Source organism: Homalodisca vitripennis, chromosome 8 (genome assembly GCF_021130785.1).
Source record: "Homalodisca vitripennis isolate AUS2020 chromosome 8, UT_GWSS_2.1, whole genome shotgun sequence".
Classification (NCBI taxonomy): domain Eukaryota; kingdom Metazoa; phylum Arthropoda; class Insecta; order Hemiptera; family Cicadellidae; genus Homalodisca; species Homalodisca vitripennis.
In genome coordinates, this window is record NC_060214.1 from 114,314,093 (window position 1) to 114,331,376 (window position 17,284).

Consider the following 17,284-nt stretch of genomic DNA (forward strand, 5'->3'; position numbering starts at 1 on the left):
TGAACAATAAATTAAATCAAAATAAAAGGTTGCTGCATATCTTTAAAATATATTTCAAATTATCATTAAAAATATCTATGTTTGATTGGTTTAAATTAAGAAACCGTAGAGTCTTGTACAAAGTAAAGTTATAATGAGAAACTGTTCTAAATCTAGGTAAAGCAAATAAATTAAATTCTCTAAATATATGATGTGGTACATGCAAACCTATGTGACTTAACAAATACGAACTATCAACTGAATTATTAAGTAACTTACATAAAAAACTATACCAAAAGTTGAGGAATTATCTCTGCATTATCCGACTAATAAGAAAAGTAAATGTTGCTAATGGTGCAATGTAGTAAGTACGGCGGTTATCGCAAGATAACCTGATCAAGTAACTTCGAGCGTGGCTGCTGCTTGGATGGGTGACCGCTGAGCGATCCTGTCCATGCAAGCCGTTGGTGGTGGTTCGGAAGTAACCTTTAAACCGTTGGTCCCCAGGTTAAGTATTAGAGAGGGCTTCTTAGCCCTAACTTCGCCTGGTAAAATAAGACATCTTTACTTTACTTTAACTGTTTGATTGCGGAACAGTTAGAATTTCATGAGGTTATGGTTTTTAGGTTCCCTTTTGATAACTGAGCTACTAAAATTAAATTAATTCTATATTTGGAACAAACCTTTCAGAATTGGAAGAATTTAAAACAATTTTTAATCAATAATTATTAATTTATAATTCCTTGCTTGAAGGGGGTTTTTGTTGGCCACATTTTTAAGAACCATAAAACAGATATTGTAAGGTTATAAAGCTAACTTGTGGGAGACCGTGGGGTGATAACACCATTGCACTATATTCTCACATGGTATGGACACATACACCCTACTACTGCTGTGTTGGGGTTACTACAGTGCCTCATGTTCCAGATCCACACAGCCAACAATCTGCTGCTGCTCCACCTAGGAGTGGTGGACTCCCTGCTCTGCTCGATGTTCCTCGTATTCTCCGCTCCCTCGCTGCTGCGGGGGTGGACTATGCCACTTGTCTCATATTACTACTGTGCCTCGTGTTCCAGATCCACACAGCCAACAATCTGCTGCTGCTCCACCTAGGAGTGGTGGACTCCCTGCTCTGCTCGATGTTCCTCGTATTCTCCGCTCCCTCGCTGCTGCGGGGGTGGACTATGCCACTTGTCTCATATTACTACAGTGCCTCGTGTTCCAGATCCACACAGCCAACAATCTGCTGCTGCTCCACCTAGGAGTGGTGGACTCCCTGCTCTGCTCGATGTTCCTCGTATTCTCCGCTCCCTCGCTGCTGCGGGGGTGGACTATGCCACTTGTCTCATATTACTACTGTGCCTCGTGTTCCAGATCCACACAGCCAACAATCTGCTGCTGCTCCACCTAGGAGTGGTGGACTCCCTGCTCTGCTCCATGTTCCTCGTATTCTCGGCTCCCTCGCTGCTGCGGGGGTGGACCATGCCCTGCACTCTCCACGGGTTCCTGTTCACTCTCCTCCACCCCGTGGCTCTGTGGACAGTCTGTGGGCTCAACTGTGACCGCTACTACGCTATCTCTGCCCCCCTCCATTATGGGGCTCTCGTCAGCCCCAAGAAGGTACAAGAAGAGTGTGTAACATGTACTATAGATAAACCGCTCGCAAAGAAACCTGCGCAGAAGCAAATATCTGAGCGGCCACGCGCAGGAGGGGCGCTCTCCAGTGGTGGGGATTGGTACAAGAAACTCCTAGTCCTGTTTTATCAGCTGTGTGGATCTTGTCACACTCACGCCATTTTGTTTACACTGCAGTTACTTACCTATTCTTTAAGTATATTGTTTTTTTTGTTTAGTCATATAAAAGAGTTATATATTATTTATAACAGAGTAATGTAGCTATAGACGCATCCGGTGAGCTTGCGTTTTGGTGTGAAATTAGCCGCTAAGTGACAGTGGCCAGGTCAGGGGATAGAGCAAGCGGGCGAGTGCCGAGCAGTGGTGGGGATACTGGCAGAGGGCGGCATCACAGCGGCGGAGGGGTATATTACCCCACCCTGCGTGAAATAAAAGCGCATAGTGTCTTTTTGTAAGCGGCTTACCTATAACTTCACAGTACTATACGCCATCTTAACAATTTTTTTTTAAGAAACATCATATACCTACGTTTTAGGACGGGCCATAGTGAGTGTCATTGGAATTTTAAATATTATTACAAAAGTAAATTAAAATATTGAAATTATAAAATATACCACTTTCAGTTCATACCTAAGGTGAATATGTTTTAATAAAGTGTTTCTTAAAACGTGACTTTGCTTTGTAATGATTAAAGCTTTTAGAGTGTGTATTGCACCATTTCTAATAATAATTTAAATTTAAATTAAATACTTATTCACCTAGCCTTTTATTAAAGATTACCTTGACACCCTACGGGCCATCCCCTAAACTCAGGCGTGATTGTTATTGCATAAAATATATTTAAGACAGCATATCCTTATAACATTGTATAGAATTTGTAAATTTTATCTGCTATGATTTAAAAATTAAGTATTTCCAAAGACTTCCACATTCTCTATTCAAAATGAAATTATATACTTCAGTATATCCCAAATATACGAATATTTCTTTGCATCTTTCAAAGCCACTGTTTTTCCATTTCATCTCATTTTTCAATTTTTTATTTAATTTTATAGATTGTTATGGGAGTATTAAACAGAAAAACACATACTAATAATTTAAATGGGGACCTCATTATTTCCAGCTTCCTCGTATCTATACCTGATATGTCATCGAGTACACAAATACAAATAAACAACAGACTAGTAGTTTTTGATACGCACAAATTACAATAAAAGTAACAAGTATGGTGATAAATAATAATAGTCTTTGGGTTCGAACGTGCTTTAGTGTATGTGTTACACATTAATACACAATATCTGAGATTCAGTATCTCCTGTCTTATTTAGAATTTGAGCCTATTAATTTAAGTTATAGATTCAGGAAATTATATAAAATGGTGATAAACAAGCTAAAGTAGAAATTAAAACACATGAATCTTGCGCGTTAAAAACGGATATAAATATGGAACAGAAAAAAATTACATGTTGCAAGATATGGGTTGCAATTTGAAAATTTAAATTTCCCCCCTTGTACCTCCCTTTTCGCAGGGGGGTAAAATTTCGTTTACCATAAAAAAATCCAAAAAAGTCATTTAATTAGTATGGTGAAGGTTATACATTGATATCCCAATACCTTTGGATATTGGGATACCAGGCGCATCAGGACATAATTTACACCCCTAAATGTAAGGGGTTGTTTGCCCATAACCTTTGCTAAGATCGTCGTAGAGATGTTTTTTCAATACCATTTACTTTCTTTTGCATTTACCTTTCAAATGACATGTCACATATGACAGGGTTACAATTTTTAAAATTTTGAAGTAACCCCCCATTACACCATTTAAAAGGGGGGGCATTTTCACCCTGTAAAAAGTCCAAAAGAGTATTTTAATAGATATGGTGAAGATTTTATATCGATATCTCAAACAGTTTGGAATACATTTAGGCATATCAGGACTTAATGTACACCCTTTACATTTCTTATGTCACCCTTTAAAGTTTAATCATCTGTATTTACAGTTCTTTTACCAGAAGAAACTGCTAATGTACCATCAGCTACCCTGTAGAACGCCGATTAGTTAGAACCTTTAATACTCAAGAGGAAGGTTGGAAAAAAGTCAAGAAGAGCGTGTCATAAATGTGTACATATTTTTGGGCTTCATGGACACAAATGTTTAAGGGCTTAAGGAATTGGGAGAGTCTAAAAAATGGGTGTATTTTATGTTAAGGATTGTTTTATGAACAGCTTGGGAGCACTGAGGATCAGTGGACGTTTATCCTACTGTCTGTTATCCACAGGTCACAATAGGGCTCGCTGCCACATGGTTGTTGGCACTTCTTCTGTGCATCCCTCCACTGTTTCGAGTCGCACCCTACAGCTACCACACAGCGCTCGCCGGCTGTGCACCGGACTTCACAGCGGGACACGCGGCTCTATGGTACTACGCCGTCTACACTACATTCACCCTTCTGCTACCTGCAGCCCTTATCCTCGGCTGCAACCTTAAGGTGGGGTAGTTCTACACCATATATACTATATTCTCCTTGTATGGATATGGATATTATAACCGTATTTATTTTCATAATCATAGTTATTTTCTATACTTATTATTTTTAATACGACCTGATTTACATTTTGAAGTTTCAAAAATGATAGTTATCAATTAGACCCTGATTGGCAATTTTTAAGAATCAGTCGAGTTTAAATAGTAAGACTGTTGTTACGGCGAGTCAAAATTATTTGCAAATATGATAAAAAAAGGTCAGAAAGTCCAAGACAGATTAACATATATGTAACTCTATGTTCTCACTTGATCATGGACGGTCTAATGCTGCTAGTTATGTTAATTTTACCTTCTCTGCAACGCACCATAACTTATCATTTGTAAAAGAGACAAGATCTGTATATAGGCACTCGTAAAGGGGTTTCAAAATTATTCATTTCAATATTAGGTGTTATTATAAAAATATTGACAACATTATTCTATTACTAAACAGTATTGATGTAATATTCGATTGCATAGTCCTTTACTGAAGCATGGCTCGACAAAAACAAATTTTTTGTACAATTAGACAATTATGACATATTTTGTACTTCTGAGAATTGGAATAGGAACGATGGAGTTATTGTTTATATTAGGACAGAAACTAAATTGCGTTATCGCAACAGATAAAACTTGGTAATGCATCAGGACTCAAGCTAGACTTTGACGTCGACAATAGACACTACATAATAACAGCAGTATACCGCAGTCCTACTATGAACGTTGACTTATTTCTACATGACCTTGAATCTTATATAACTGGACTTAGTGAAAACATTACAAACGTGTTTGTTGGGTGACGTTAATATTGATACCTTACAAACTACTAGACATAAAAATGATAAGGACTCTTATTTAAACATTTTATACGGGGCTGGCTATACTGAGTGTATAACATTACCGACTAGAGTAACTGAACATTCTCTGAGCTGTATCGACCATATATTTATTAAACACTTTGACTATACTGCGATCAGCTCCGGGGTACTGTCTACTGACGTGACTGACCACTACGCCGTCACAGCGAGGATACAGAGTGCAAACAGTAACACCACAGACACGTCTGACTTGACTAAAACATATGTTTGATATGGACAAATTACAAGGTTTAATACAAGTCCCAGCCCTGGGACAGTGTCCTCTGGCCCAGGGAAATGTTAATATGAGCTGCAATAAATTTCTCGAAATTTATCACAATCTTAGAAATCAGTCAGAAGTATCAAAACAACCAAATACTCGTAATAAAAAACTAAAAACCTTGGATAAATATAACTCTCATACGTAATATTAGGAAAAGAGATAAGTTGAGTAAACGGATTAAAAAAACAACCTTGGAATGAAAAATTTGAGAATTTATTACACCCGGTTTAGAAACCAACTTAGTGGCCAAATAAAAATTTCAAAAATTACTTATTATAGACAAAAAATATTGGATTCATCTGGAGATCCAAAACGTTTCTGGAAAATAGTCAATTGAATTAAGCGGGTAAAAAAATAATAAAAATTTATTTTTTCCAATAGCATCATTTATGGGGGGCTCGGATGTCGGTGGTGGGGGCGTGTGCCGGCGGTGGCACAATCCTTTAATACATTTTTTTCAAATGTAGGGAATAAGTTGGCCACTGAGCTGCCTCCGCCATTGGGCCCGCCGTTGATCGATGATTCCGCGTACAGAGTCGAGCACGAGTTTCATCTGGAGCCAGTCTCCGCCAGCCAGGTGTTGAGGTGTGTCGGGGAGATGCGTGGCGGTTCGGCCCCCGGCATGGATGCTTTTCCGGCCGCTATTCTCAAAAATTGTATTGAGTATTTACTTTTACCCTTGACCCACATCATTAATCAAAGTCTAACTTCTGGAATCTTTCCAGATCAGTTCAGGGTTGCAAAGGTCATTCCAATATTCAAAAGCAAACAGTAAAACCGATTTAAACAATTATAGGCCGATCTCATTACTTAGTGTACTATCTAAAGTATTGGAGAAGTGTGTTAAATATCAATTGCAATCGTATTTGGAACTTAATAATATTTTATCAGAAAACCCAATTTGGATTTAGAAGTGGAAAAAAATACGACAGACGCTCTTTTCCTGCTAAACAAAGTGATCATGGAGTCAATCAATGCTAATGAAAAAGTGTTAGTTATTTTTATTGACTTGGCGAAAGCCTTTGACTCAATTGATAGACAAATCCTATTTTCAAAATTAGAATGTGTTGGAGTGAGGGGGTGTGGCCTTGAACTGGTTTAAGAGTTATTTGAGTGATAGGAAACAAGTAGTATCAATTAATAATCAAACTAGTGATGTCCTCAGTGTAGAGTATGGTGTAGTTCAAGGCAGTACACTCGGACCTTTTACTATTCTTAATATACATAAATAATATTGACAAACTGAATTTAACAGGAAGACTTTTTCTATTTGCAGATGACACGGCAATAATATTAAAAGGTAGGAACTGGAATGAAGTGTATCAAATTGCATCAAGGGAAATAACATTAATACATAAATGGTTTAATGATAATGTGCTAACCATGAACGTAGGCAAAACTAAATGTTTGCCAATTGCCCTTCGTGCCGCGGGTGGGCCGCCCGCTGATCTCAGATTGATGCTCCACTCTTGTGGTAACGCAGTAAATCGGTGCTGTTCCTGTAACGTCATTGAAAGGGTAGACCAGTATAAGTATTTGGGAGTAATTTTGGATTCGAAATTGAAATTTGACAACCACATCGAGAAAATTAAGAACAACCTTAGAAAATTAATATATGTTTTTTATCAGCTGAATCGGATACTAAATTGTGATGAAATCAAGCGTGTATATTTTGCTTATGGCAATCTATCCTGTTGTATGGAATAGTTGCTTGGGGAGGCGCTCGTAAAAAACATAATTTACCCTCTTTACATTTTACAAAAATCAGTAATAAAAGCCGGGTTTAGAAAACCGAAACGCTACTACCCCTCAAATCAGCTTTTTCAGGAAACAAAAATACTTACAGTAAGGCAGCTGTATATAAATCGGTTTTGGTCTACACCTTCACGCATCGTGACTCAGTGATAACTGAGGTTACACACCAACATTTCACCAGACATGCACAACATGTTGGTATGCAGGTCCCCCAGAGTAGTAACATCTGCTAATTGCACAAATTCTTTCTATGTCGCAAATTTCTCTACAGAACAATACCTGCCCATGTAAGGGATCTGCAGGTTTCACTTAGTTTATACAAAAAACTGATCACCGCCTGGCTGGTGGAGGTGGGGGCTGACTACGCGGAGCTGCTAATCTGCCCTGAGTATACATGAATATGTCAAATTGCTGACTGACACCATCTACACAAGCACTGTGTCTGAGCTGGTCTTCCCTCGTCCATGCGTGTATTGAAATATTTAAAGTTCTAAATTTTTTTGCAAAGCACTCAATTTTTTAATTTTAATTGAATTTATTTTGAATTGAACTTTTTATCCTATTTTAAATTAATTGAAGTAGAGGGTTTTATTATTAGTTCATACTTTGTTTTTATGTTTTAATTCATTAATTTGTTTTTAATGATTACTTTTTTCGTAAATATTTTTCATAAAGTAATGGTTAAAAACATCTTTGAACCTACATGAGGAAGAAAAGTATTTCTGTAGTGCTAGTGAAATACGGTGGTTGAATGCATTAAGTGTAGTTACAACTATTCTGTAGCAGTCCTTAGTTTGCACTTATTTTTATTAACGAAAAACTGTACATATATTTCTAAAATTTATTTAGTTCTTTAGTGTAATGTGTTTCTTTTTTATGTTTCTTTCTGTTTTTTTATATATTACGTAGTAAGCGCACAGTTTTTTTTAATGGAACTCAGAGCCACGCACAGGATTCGTCCCATGTGGCTCTTTATTTCATTTTGTAATGTGTGATTGATTAACAAATAATAAAGCCTTTCTGATTTCTGATTTTCTGATTTTTCTTTATCTTATATAGCATTTTCATTATGGAGTTTAACGAAACTGTTACGATGCTTTACATTTTCTGCTGATTTGATACACCCCAAAACTATTCTTTTGAGTTTTAGCTATTTAGGAAATTTTTTCTGTACTGAGTTTAATAAACATAATTTTTCAACCGTAATGGCGGTACCGTTAGTTGTAGATAGGTCTGGAACAAAATTGTTGCTATTTGCGTTTTTAGGAAAGTAGGGTGTAAAAAATCCGGTAAAATTCAACCAAAAATGGAAAAATATAACGAAATCTCCATGGTATCCGATAAATAAGTGTGTATCTAAAATTCATAATCCAAAAGGTTGCATCTTAAATTTTAGTCAAAGTCTTAGATCGTACTTTTCTTATTTAACGTTACTCAATTAAAACACATTTTAATAACTTTTGTATCTCCTTTTCAAGTTTCTAAAATATATGAGTATTCTTTTTAGGTATTGATGATCGCCCGTTATCATCGACACCGCATCGCCAGCGCCATTTTTGAGGTGACACTATCGGCCCAGGTGACGATCACACACCAAAGGAATCCATTTTTCCTCCCAGGAGGCCTGACCAGCAAGTTCCGAGGTCGCAGTGCGGTATCCACCGTGCTACAACTACTCGGTTCCTTCTTCGTCCTCTACTTTCCGTACTACGGTGTCATAGTGTGGGAATCATCCGCGAGCACATTCCTCGTCGGGAAGGATTTCTACACCAGAGTGCATCCTCATCTGATCACCCTAGCGTCGACCCTGCTCACGTGCTCCCCTCCCGTGAACGGTCTCTTGTACGGAATCAAAAGCAAGGTGTTGAGGAAGTCCTTTCAGAACTACTGGAGAAAGCAGATGTCTAAAGTCGAGATCAACCATGAGATCCAAGCTAGAACCCCTTCTGCCTGTGGATCGCGAAGGCCGTCTCTGACACCTTTAGGGATTCTGACACGACCTACAGGATCGCTCCTACAGAGAAGACTCTCCGAGGCCTTCATAGACTCGAACAGATCTGCGCAGTCCTCTCCAAAGTCGAAGATGACTAGGATATCATCTGAGTTGTCCTGGAGACCTGTGTCCACCTCGGGTCTGGGCCTCACGTTCGTGGGGTCCGATATGGAAGGCGACACTCTGAAGCGCAACCAGTCAGTACGTCCTCAACACGCCGCCAGCTTCAGCACTCTCCAAGTCCCTCACAGTGAGCAGGACAAGTTGAGGAATGAAGAGCTAATCCGATCCTTCAGAATCGCTATAGCCAGCACTAAAAACACTGAGGACGATTCTAAAAGCCCTGGAATAATTCGTCCCGTGCTCAAATCCAGCGTTAGCAACACCAGCTTATTCGTACAACGAGTCCTGGGAGCCGGGAATATCCGGTTCAACCTCAAAGACAATACCCCCAGTGTTCCTCAAACTAGAAGATCACCTCGTATCCTCATAACGAGGGCTTTCTCCGAAGAATCTGAGCCTAAAACGCCCAGCTCGCCCGGAACTCCCAACCGGAAGGCCGACCTGGGCAAGAAACATTCCGTCCGTCTCGGCCACCACACTGATTTGTGACAGAAAGTGGAGGAAGAGTAAAAACAACGTAGCATTTCTGGATGACTTCTACCAAAAGGACTTGCCTTCGCCGGGTGGAAGCAGTGTTTCCTCCAATGAGGACCAAGAAGGCCTCAAAGGATTTCCCCGCTCTAGCGGTCTGCTGTCCCCTGATGACGGAAATGCAAGTGATGGAGGTGACAGCATAGTCTGGATGAAAGGCTCGCCTCAACACGTCCCGCTGAAGCAATCTTGCAGCAGTGATGACAGTGACAGTGCGATGAACAACAGTGAGCCTAAAACCGACAGTAGTGTCCTACAGTCCTGGCCTTGTGCCAGTAACAGGAAGCTCCACAAGTTGCCGTTATCAGGCACGATATCGGATGAGGACTCTCCTCTGGCCCAGAGAGTCCTAAGGACATCTTGTAGCTTCACGGGCCTCCATGACACATCCGGCTCCTAGTGGGAATGGGTGCCTAGAGACGCGTCTCATACAAATTACGTTTAAGGGCTTTTTGGTGTTTATAGCCATTTTCTGGTGGTGATTTGTTCCTCAATGTTTCAACCAGCCGGTGGATTTTTGCAACTTAATCTGTAAAATAGTAGACTATGTTGTTGTCTGAAGTTTGGCTTGGTATAACTAACACAATTGTTCATATGTGGCACTTTTAGAACCATGTTGATATTCAATGGAAAACCTACTGTGAAAGCCAAAGGCCATTTGGGTATAAAATATTTGTACAGACCCTTAATGACGTATGTTTGTCAGATATTTTAATTTTTTTTTTTTAATCCCAACGCTTAAATTGCATTTATTTTATAATTGAACCATTTTACAGGGCGCTATAAAGTTTGAAAGCTTTAGAGTGCTCAAGAACAATGATAATAAATAATTATATTGCAACGTAATTGTAATAACAGCCATTATTTATTGATTTTTTACATATCCATAATATAATGTTACAATGGAAAAAAGAACAAAATAATTTTCTTAAAGAATCAGTGGTGAACTTAGTGCCACAGAAGTAAGTGTAATTCATCGATTGTCGCAGAACATTTCCTGTGATTAGAATATCATTTGACTGAACATCTCGATTTTGTAAAGATTTCAAAATTATTATATTTCTTTTTAATTGTCACTTACATTAAGATATCTTAGTAGCCCTCTCAATAGTGTTGCTTTTGGAATTATTAAGTTTATTTTGAGGCGAGTATATAGTTTTCATTTTCATAATGAAAAAAGTAAGACTTTTGAAATTGAAATTGGTTTTAATGTTGAAGAATGTGCAGAGAGCACAACAATTATTTTATTGTACTTAATTGAAGTAATGTATATGATCACTATGGTACTAAAATAATTGGACAACTAGTACAATAAAATAAGCCAATACCATAGTTTATCGAAGAAAATAAGTAACGAAATAAGTAATTCACAGACGGGTATACAGACGACTGGACTACCCTTCCAGTTGTTGACCATAAATTAATATACATCTCCTTGGAATAAGAGAAATTTCTTTCCCATAATTCAAGATTTTAGGGCTTGTCAATCAAAACGGATAGAAGATTGGGCAGAAAGACAGATGGATTGCCCTTTGACTTTTTGACCTTAAATTCAGTAACGTTCTTCTTTGGACCAAGGGCTCCTATTTACCAAGTTTTGTGTCTCTACGATCTTTCTGTGTAGAGTTACACACATATGGGTAAATTAATAGACAGGCAGATGCATTGCCCTTTGACTTTTTTACCTTAAATTCAGTGGCGTTCCTCTTTGGACCAAGAGGCAACTATTTAGCAAGTTTTGTGTCTCTACGATCTTTCTGTGCTGAGTTACGCACTTATGGGTAAATTTATAGCCAGACAGATGGATTGCCTTTTGAATTTTCGACCTTAAATTCAATGGCGTTTCTTCTTTGGACCACGAGGCTCCTATTTACCACGTTTTGTGTCTCTACGATCTTCTGTGCAGAGTTACGCACTTATAGGTAAATTGATAGACAGACAGTTGGATTGCCCTTTGACCTTTTGACGTCATACTCAGTAGCTTTCTTCTTTGAGAATAGAAAAAAAATTGTTCCAAATTAATTATAGGATTCGTGGTAGGTCCTTTCTATAAAGATTTATCATACAAAAGGAGAGGCATCCTTTTCCCCATAACGCAGTACGTTAGGGAGAGATGATTCAAAGTGAACATTCCTTTTGTAATAAGAAAGAAACCCTTTTTGGGTCCAAAGAAATTCGTCAGTAAATATTATAAATTCGCAAAGGCAAATATTTACAAATTTGTGCTGAATTCATCGTACGTTTTAGCCTACCAGAACTAGCATTTTACCCTCCTAAACCTAATAAATTAGCTTATTAAAATGTATCGAAATATACTTGTTTTCATTTACATATTCTATTAGATTATGAATGGAATGTATATGTTGCTTAAAGTTATTTTGTATTATAATTTGTGTTTCAAATTATTTAAGCTTTTATACGATGTACTATTTATATTAAGATTTATTTTTACCTACTTTTTTGGCACTACTAGAATAATTTTAAATCCTTACGAGGAGTTCTCTCATTCATATCTTTTGAAAAAATCACTTTTTAATATTTTTTTCTAAGGTTTAGCAGACAATTTTAATGGGTGAAAAGATAAATTATTTTAAATTCAACAATTCACTTTACATGGGTCAATGAATTACTTTTATTATTCATGTGTAAATGATAAGTAATCTATTATTACTATGGGTTTAGAAAGCAAAGATATGTTACAATTCACAAAGTAATATGGTTACGATGAACATGTTAGTTTAACTACACGAGTAAAACAATATATTAATTAGTATACCAGAGATGAATGTGTTAGCTGCTAACTGTAATATGTAGTAATGATTTTTTTATGAATGAGATATTAGATTTATACCTTCCTTCGCAGAGCAAGCTTCTTGAGTATGATACCTTGATAACTGCAACGTCGGGGAAGTTAAATTGAGATTTGCTTAAGGTAATAAAATACGAATCAAACTGTAGTACAAACATAAAAAGTAATATATTAAAAAAAATATAGAAATTTTATATAATTTGTAAAAAAATTTGTTATTTATTTTTTAATATGTCCAGTTGAAAGGAGAGTTAGTGATTGTGTTTAAAATAAGAAGAAGTCCGTAAATAAAATTATTTTTTTTTTCCCCCCCCCACCCCCCCCCCCCCCCACCCCCCCCCCCCCCCACCCCCCCCCCCCCCCACCCCCCCCCCCCCCCACCCCCCCCCCCCCCCACCCCCCCCCACTGAAAGCACTATTTGATTATGAATCTGCTGCAGTTATGATAATTGCTGCCGAACTATTCAAAATTCTGTCACCAGTGAGTGACAGTCTAAAATTAATGACTATGGAATGATTCCGACAGTGGTGTCTGAAACTATTTCTAAACTCTAATCTATGAGAACCGACGAGGGATGGGACAAAATGGTGGGCAGTGTTAATCATTTTGCTCAAGAACACAATCTCCAGAAAACTTCAAACAAAACGAATCCGAAAGAGAAAAAGATTCATGGACGAACTTGCCATTGATGAAATAATATTAGATCCTATGGCAAAACTGAGGACAGAAGTCTTCTTTAAAGTGCTTGATTCCGTGATCACACAACTACATGATCGTTTTCCTGAAAGGTCATTAAATTTTGTATAGCAAATGACTCATTTTTCTCACGAAAAGCTGCTAAACATTGGGGACGACACCCTAAACCCAGACATTGTCAGTGACCTGTGTGGTTACTATGGATTGGATACCGAGAAACTTTGTGAGGGGTTTGATGTTTTCAGCCAGTTATACAAAGGCAGCTATCAAAATATTGACCTGTCAGATGTCCTTTCTTCAAAAGATGATAAATACAACAATGCAAGACTAACCAATGAAGAAGTTGAAGTTGAAACCCAAGATTCTTCTGATGAAACATTGGATTGTACAAGTACAATTGCAAAGCAACGATATCTTGATCAATGGATCAAGAAGGGCTTTATAAGACCCTATCGCTGTTTATTGAACATATCTGGGTTTCCATATTTGACATTATTGTATCAGATAATTCTCACCCTGCCAGCAACAAGTTGCTCAGCTGAAAGAGCAATGAGCAAACATAAAATCGTTAAAAATAGATTGAGAAGCAGTATGGGTGATACCTGGTTGTCTGATATGTTGGTTTTGGCATCCGAAAAGGATATTTTACAATCAATTCCAAACAGTGAGATCATAGACAAATTTGGCATTTCAAGTGAGAACAGGAAAAAACTGCTGCTTTACAAAGGCCATCAAGGGTAATCAAGGGTTAAGTTCATCAAGTTAGTTACCTTTTTGAAACACCTCTAGCCATTTTGACTTTTAATTATAGTACTGTACATTGATTTATTATTTTGTATAGCATATATGTTGTTTATACATATTATTTAAAAAAAATTGACAATAATTATACTGTATAATTTATACACCCCCATGAATGGTAAATTTTTTGGGGGGGAATGCGCCATAGCCTTTGGGGGGGATGGGCACCCCTGCGTCGCGGAAATAAGAATTAGTGACAATTGATTGTCTGTTAATATTTAGTTGTTAATACGAGCATTTTGAAGTAATCTTGTTTTGAAAACTGTTTGCACAAAAAGAAATAATTTGTGCCTATGTGACCTATAAACTGTGTTAACTGGTGAGTTTACTTGGAATACAAGAGATCCGAAAATAATAACTAAAGATCTATCTAAAATATGTAAAGATCTCAGTGTCAATTGAAACTGAAAATATATATTTCGAGACAAAAGGGAACTGCATGCAGCAACTACCATGTATAGTGTATTGAGGATATTCTTTAAAGAATTGGTATAAAATCCAATTCCAATTTAATAAACTAAAGTGTGAAGATATGGATGTAAGGAACCAATAATTGGATTCTTGGACATAGTAGCAAGGAATATTTACAATAGCGGAAGGAATATAAGAGTAAAAAAGATAAAAGCAAAGAGAAAGCAGCGAGCCAGTGACAATTGAAAAAAGAATCGAGGGGTACTAAATCAGGACATGGACGTGGTTAAGGCGCGATGAATAACTACCCCCCCCCCACACTATTCTAAGGGATTGCTTATTCAGGACATGGAAACGGCCATTGCGCCGATTTAGCACCCCCTTTCACGTCACAAGCGAGGAAATGCTATGTCCAGGGGGTGCCAAATCAGGGGCTCTAGATATCGCGGTACTTGACAGGTCAGCAGTGATCCTGGACCGTGACTGCGACTGTATCGCTATCAGTAACTGAACATTACATTAGGTAAGAAATTACAATAGTAGATGTTATTTTATCCGTTCTCTTAGAGTCAATACAACTTTTTATTAAATAAAAATATTTTAGTTTATGTTAAGAATTGTGGTTATTTAAAATGTGTTACTGATCCAGATTATCAAATTAATGCATGTACATGAAATGAACTTGTAAGTCTTTATGCAAATAAAACGTATTTCTGAGCTTCTATGAATGAAGTTCGTCCTTAATAATATACTTTGTAACTAGTATTGTAGCTATTAAACGTATTGCTCAATATAGTTTAAAATGTGAAATATTATTTATAAAATAAAGTCATAATTTATTGAAATTAAAATGAATAGTAAATACAAAAAATGGCACGCATGTGCCTTATCACTACATTTTATAAATCAAATTTCAGATTGTACATACATGCAGAAGCAAGAATCTCTATTTTACAAGTCAATAACTCATCATATATCTAACAAGTCACCTCGCGGAGTAGCAGATACAATCGCAGTTATTTTAAAGTGGCAGTAGCACAAGTAAGCCAATTACTACGTGTAAAATACGAGTAATGTCCAGTCCTCTAAAAGTGAAGTGATTTACTTTTCAATTGATTCATTTTAAATCTATAAGCCCCCGGAGGGACTTCCAGAAATTGCCAGTGCGGGCGGTCTTTCACGCCCCCACGGCGGTGTATTGGTAATAGTTTTCAATAAGCAATAATCGCACCTCAGATGAACTTCATTGGTTACGATATTGCCACTGCGCAAAGTTATCTTCATGGCAGAGCTGTTGAATAGTGTATATAGACAAACGTCGTTTGACAACTGAGAGGGAAAACATTCTACATATGGAATTAACTATTTAAATTACATAAACCTTAAAGTCTTAGTTGATAATATGTTGTTGTAAATATATGCACAATTAAAGTACAAATGAGTGTCATTGTTTTCATGCATTAATTTTGTAATCTGGATCAGTAGCATAGTTAAAATATCGACAATGTTTAACATAAACTATAATATTTTTATTTCATAAAAAGTTGTATTAACTCTAAGGGGAACGGATAAAAATCCTTTGTATTAATTGTTTATTTATATGTTTAATAATAAATTAAAGGCAAACACGGTTCCAAAATAACCTTAATGTGTTGTACAATTACTTCTACATTTTAATATACAGAAACATCGGAATTATAGATATAATGGGAATATAATAGAATTGAACTACAGTCAATAGCTTATTATACAATCAAATAATTACTAAAAATGAGGTTTTACATTTTACAGTACAATCTAAATAGGACAACTGTATAGTCTGTCTGCTATACTTAACAGTATATTGGGAAGGGAAAGAGTATGCCTGTGATGTACCAGTTCACCGGTAGTAGCGCTAATGGTGTGACTTGTGTGCTGATTTTGTCCACCACCACCATAGGTGGCAGCACGAGTAAAACCAAATAGTAACACTTTCATGAAATTATCACCTTTTATTATATTTTCTTAGAAAACAATGACACTCAGTTGTACTTTACTTGTACATATATTTACAACAGCATATTATCAACTAAGATTTTATCTTTTATGTAGTTTTAAATAGTTAATTCTATATGTAGAAAGTTTTCCCTCTCAGTTGTCAAACGACGTTTGTCTATATACACTATTCAACAGCTCTGTCATGAAGGTAACTTTGCGCAGTGGCAATATCGTAACCAATGAAGTTCATCTGAGGTGCGATTATTGCTTATTGAAAACTAAAACCAATACTCCGCCGTGGGGGCGTGAAATATCGCCCGCACTGGCAATTTCTGGAAGTCCCTGCGGGGGCTTATTAGATACATCAATTTAGATTTAGGTATGGATCACTCTTATAGGATTGGGATTGGGCCTTTACTCATTTTTTACAATTCAGTCCTCTCCCCACTTAGTAATTTACATGTACATGATACAAAAGACTTGTATTCAAAGAGAAGCCTCTCAATTATCTGAGAAAGTTGACGTTTCACACAGATATTACTTCCAAGTAGTTACCTGCGGTTTTATACGAAATATTATATAGTTCTAACTCTCGATAGAGCACAATAAACAGTAACGCGTTGTTATTGTAGAGGTCGCTAAAGGAAACAATTGTGCCTTGAGTCATATCAAGAAGCGCCTCACATGCGTTTTCTCGAGCAAAAATTCGATAGATTAAGTTTTTGTGCAACAGTTAGTCTGTAAGGATGAAACTTAATTTCTTAATGCACGATTGGCCTCACTGAACGAGTGTGTGTGTGTGTGTGTGTGTGTGTGATTATGCAGGGAGTAATCCTACATCAACTGTGTGTTTACGAGTAGTCCGCTAAATGGATCACAAAACAGATAGCCTTACTATGTAATGTTTTG

The 17,284-nt window shown here is 37.1% G+C and overlaps 1 protein-coding gene and 2 non-coding genes across 3 annotated transcripts in view; 2 read left to right on the plus strand and 1 right to left on the minus strand.

Annotated features, from left to right (window-relative positions):
- LOC124368332 (G-protein coupled receptor 161-like) overlaps positions 1-9,638 on the plus strand; it is a 221,522-nt gene extending 211,884 nt beyond the window's left edge. The window contains exons 5-7 of the mRNA XM_046825607.1: positions 1,354-1,599; positions 3,894-4,103; positions 8,541-9,638. Coding sequence (XP_046681563.1) covers positions 1,354-1,599; positions 3,894-4,103; positions 8,541-9,638 — 1,554 coding nt within the window. The remainder of the gene's footprint in view (positions 1-1,353; positions 1,600-3,893; positions 4,104-8,540) is intronic.
- A 5,895-nt stretch (positions 9,639-15,533) lies between these two features.
- LOC124368402 lies at positions 15,534-15,674 on the minus strand. Its single transcript, XR_006922944.1, has one exon. It is a non-coding gene; the product is annotated as a U4 spliceosomal RNA (small nuclear RNA).
- Positions 15,675-16,585: 911 nt separating this feature from the next.
- Positions 16,586-16,726, plus strand: LOC124368404. Its single transcript, XR_006922946.1, has one exon. It is a non-coding gene; the product is annotated as a U4 spliceosomal RNA (small nuclear RNA).
- The last annotated feature ends 558 nt before the right edge of the window (positions 16,727-17,284 follow it).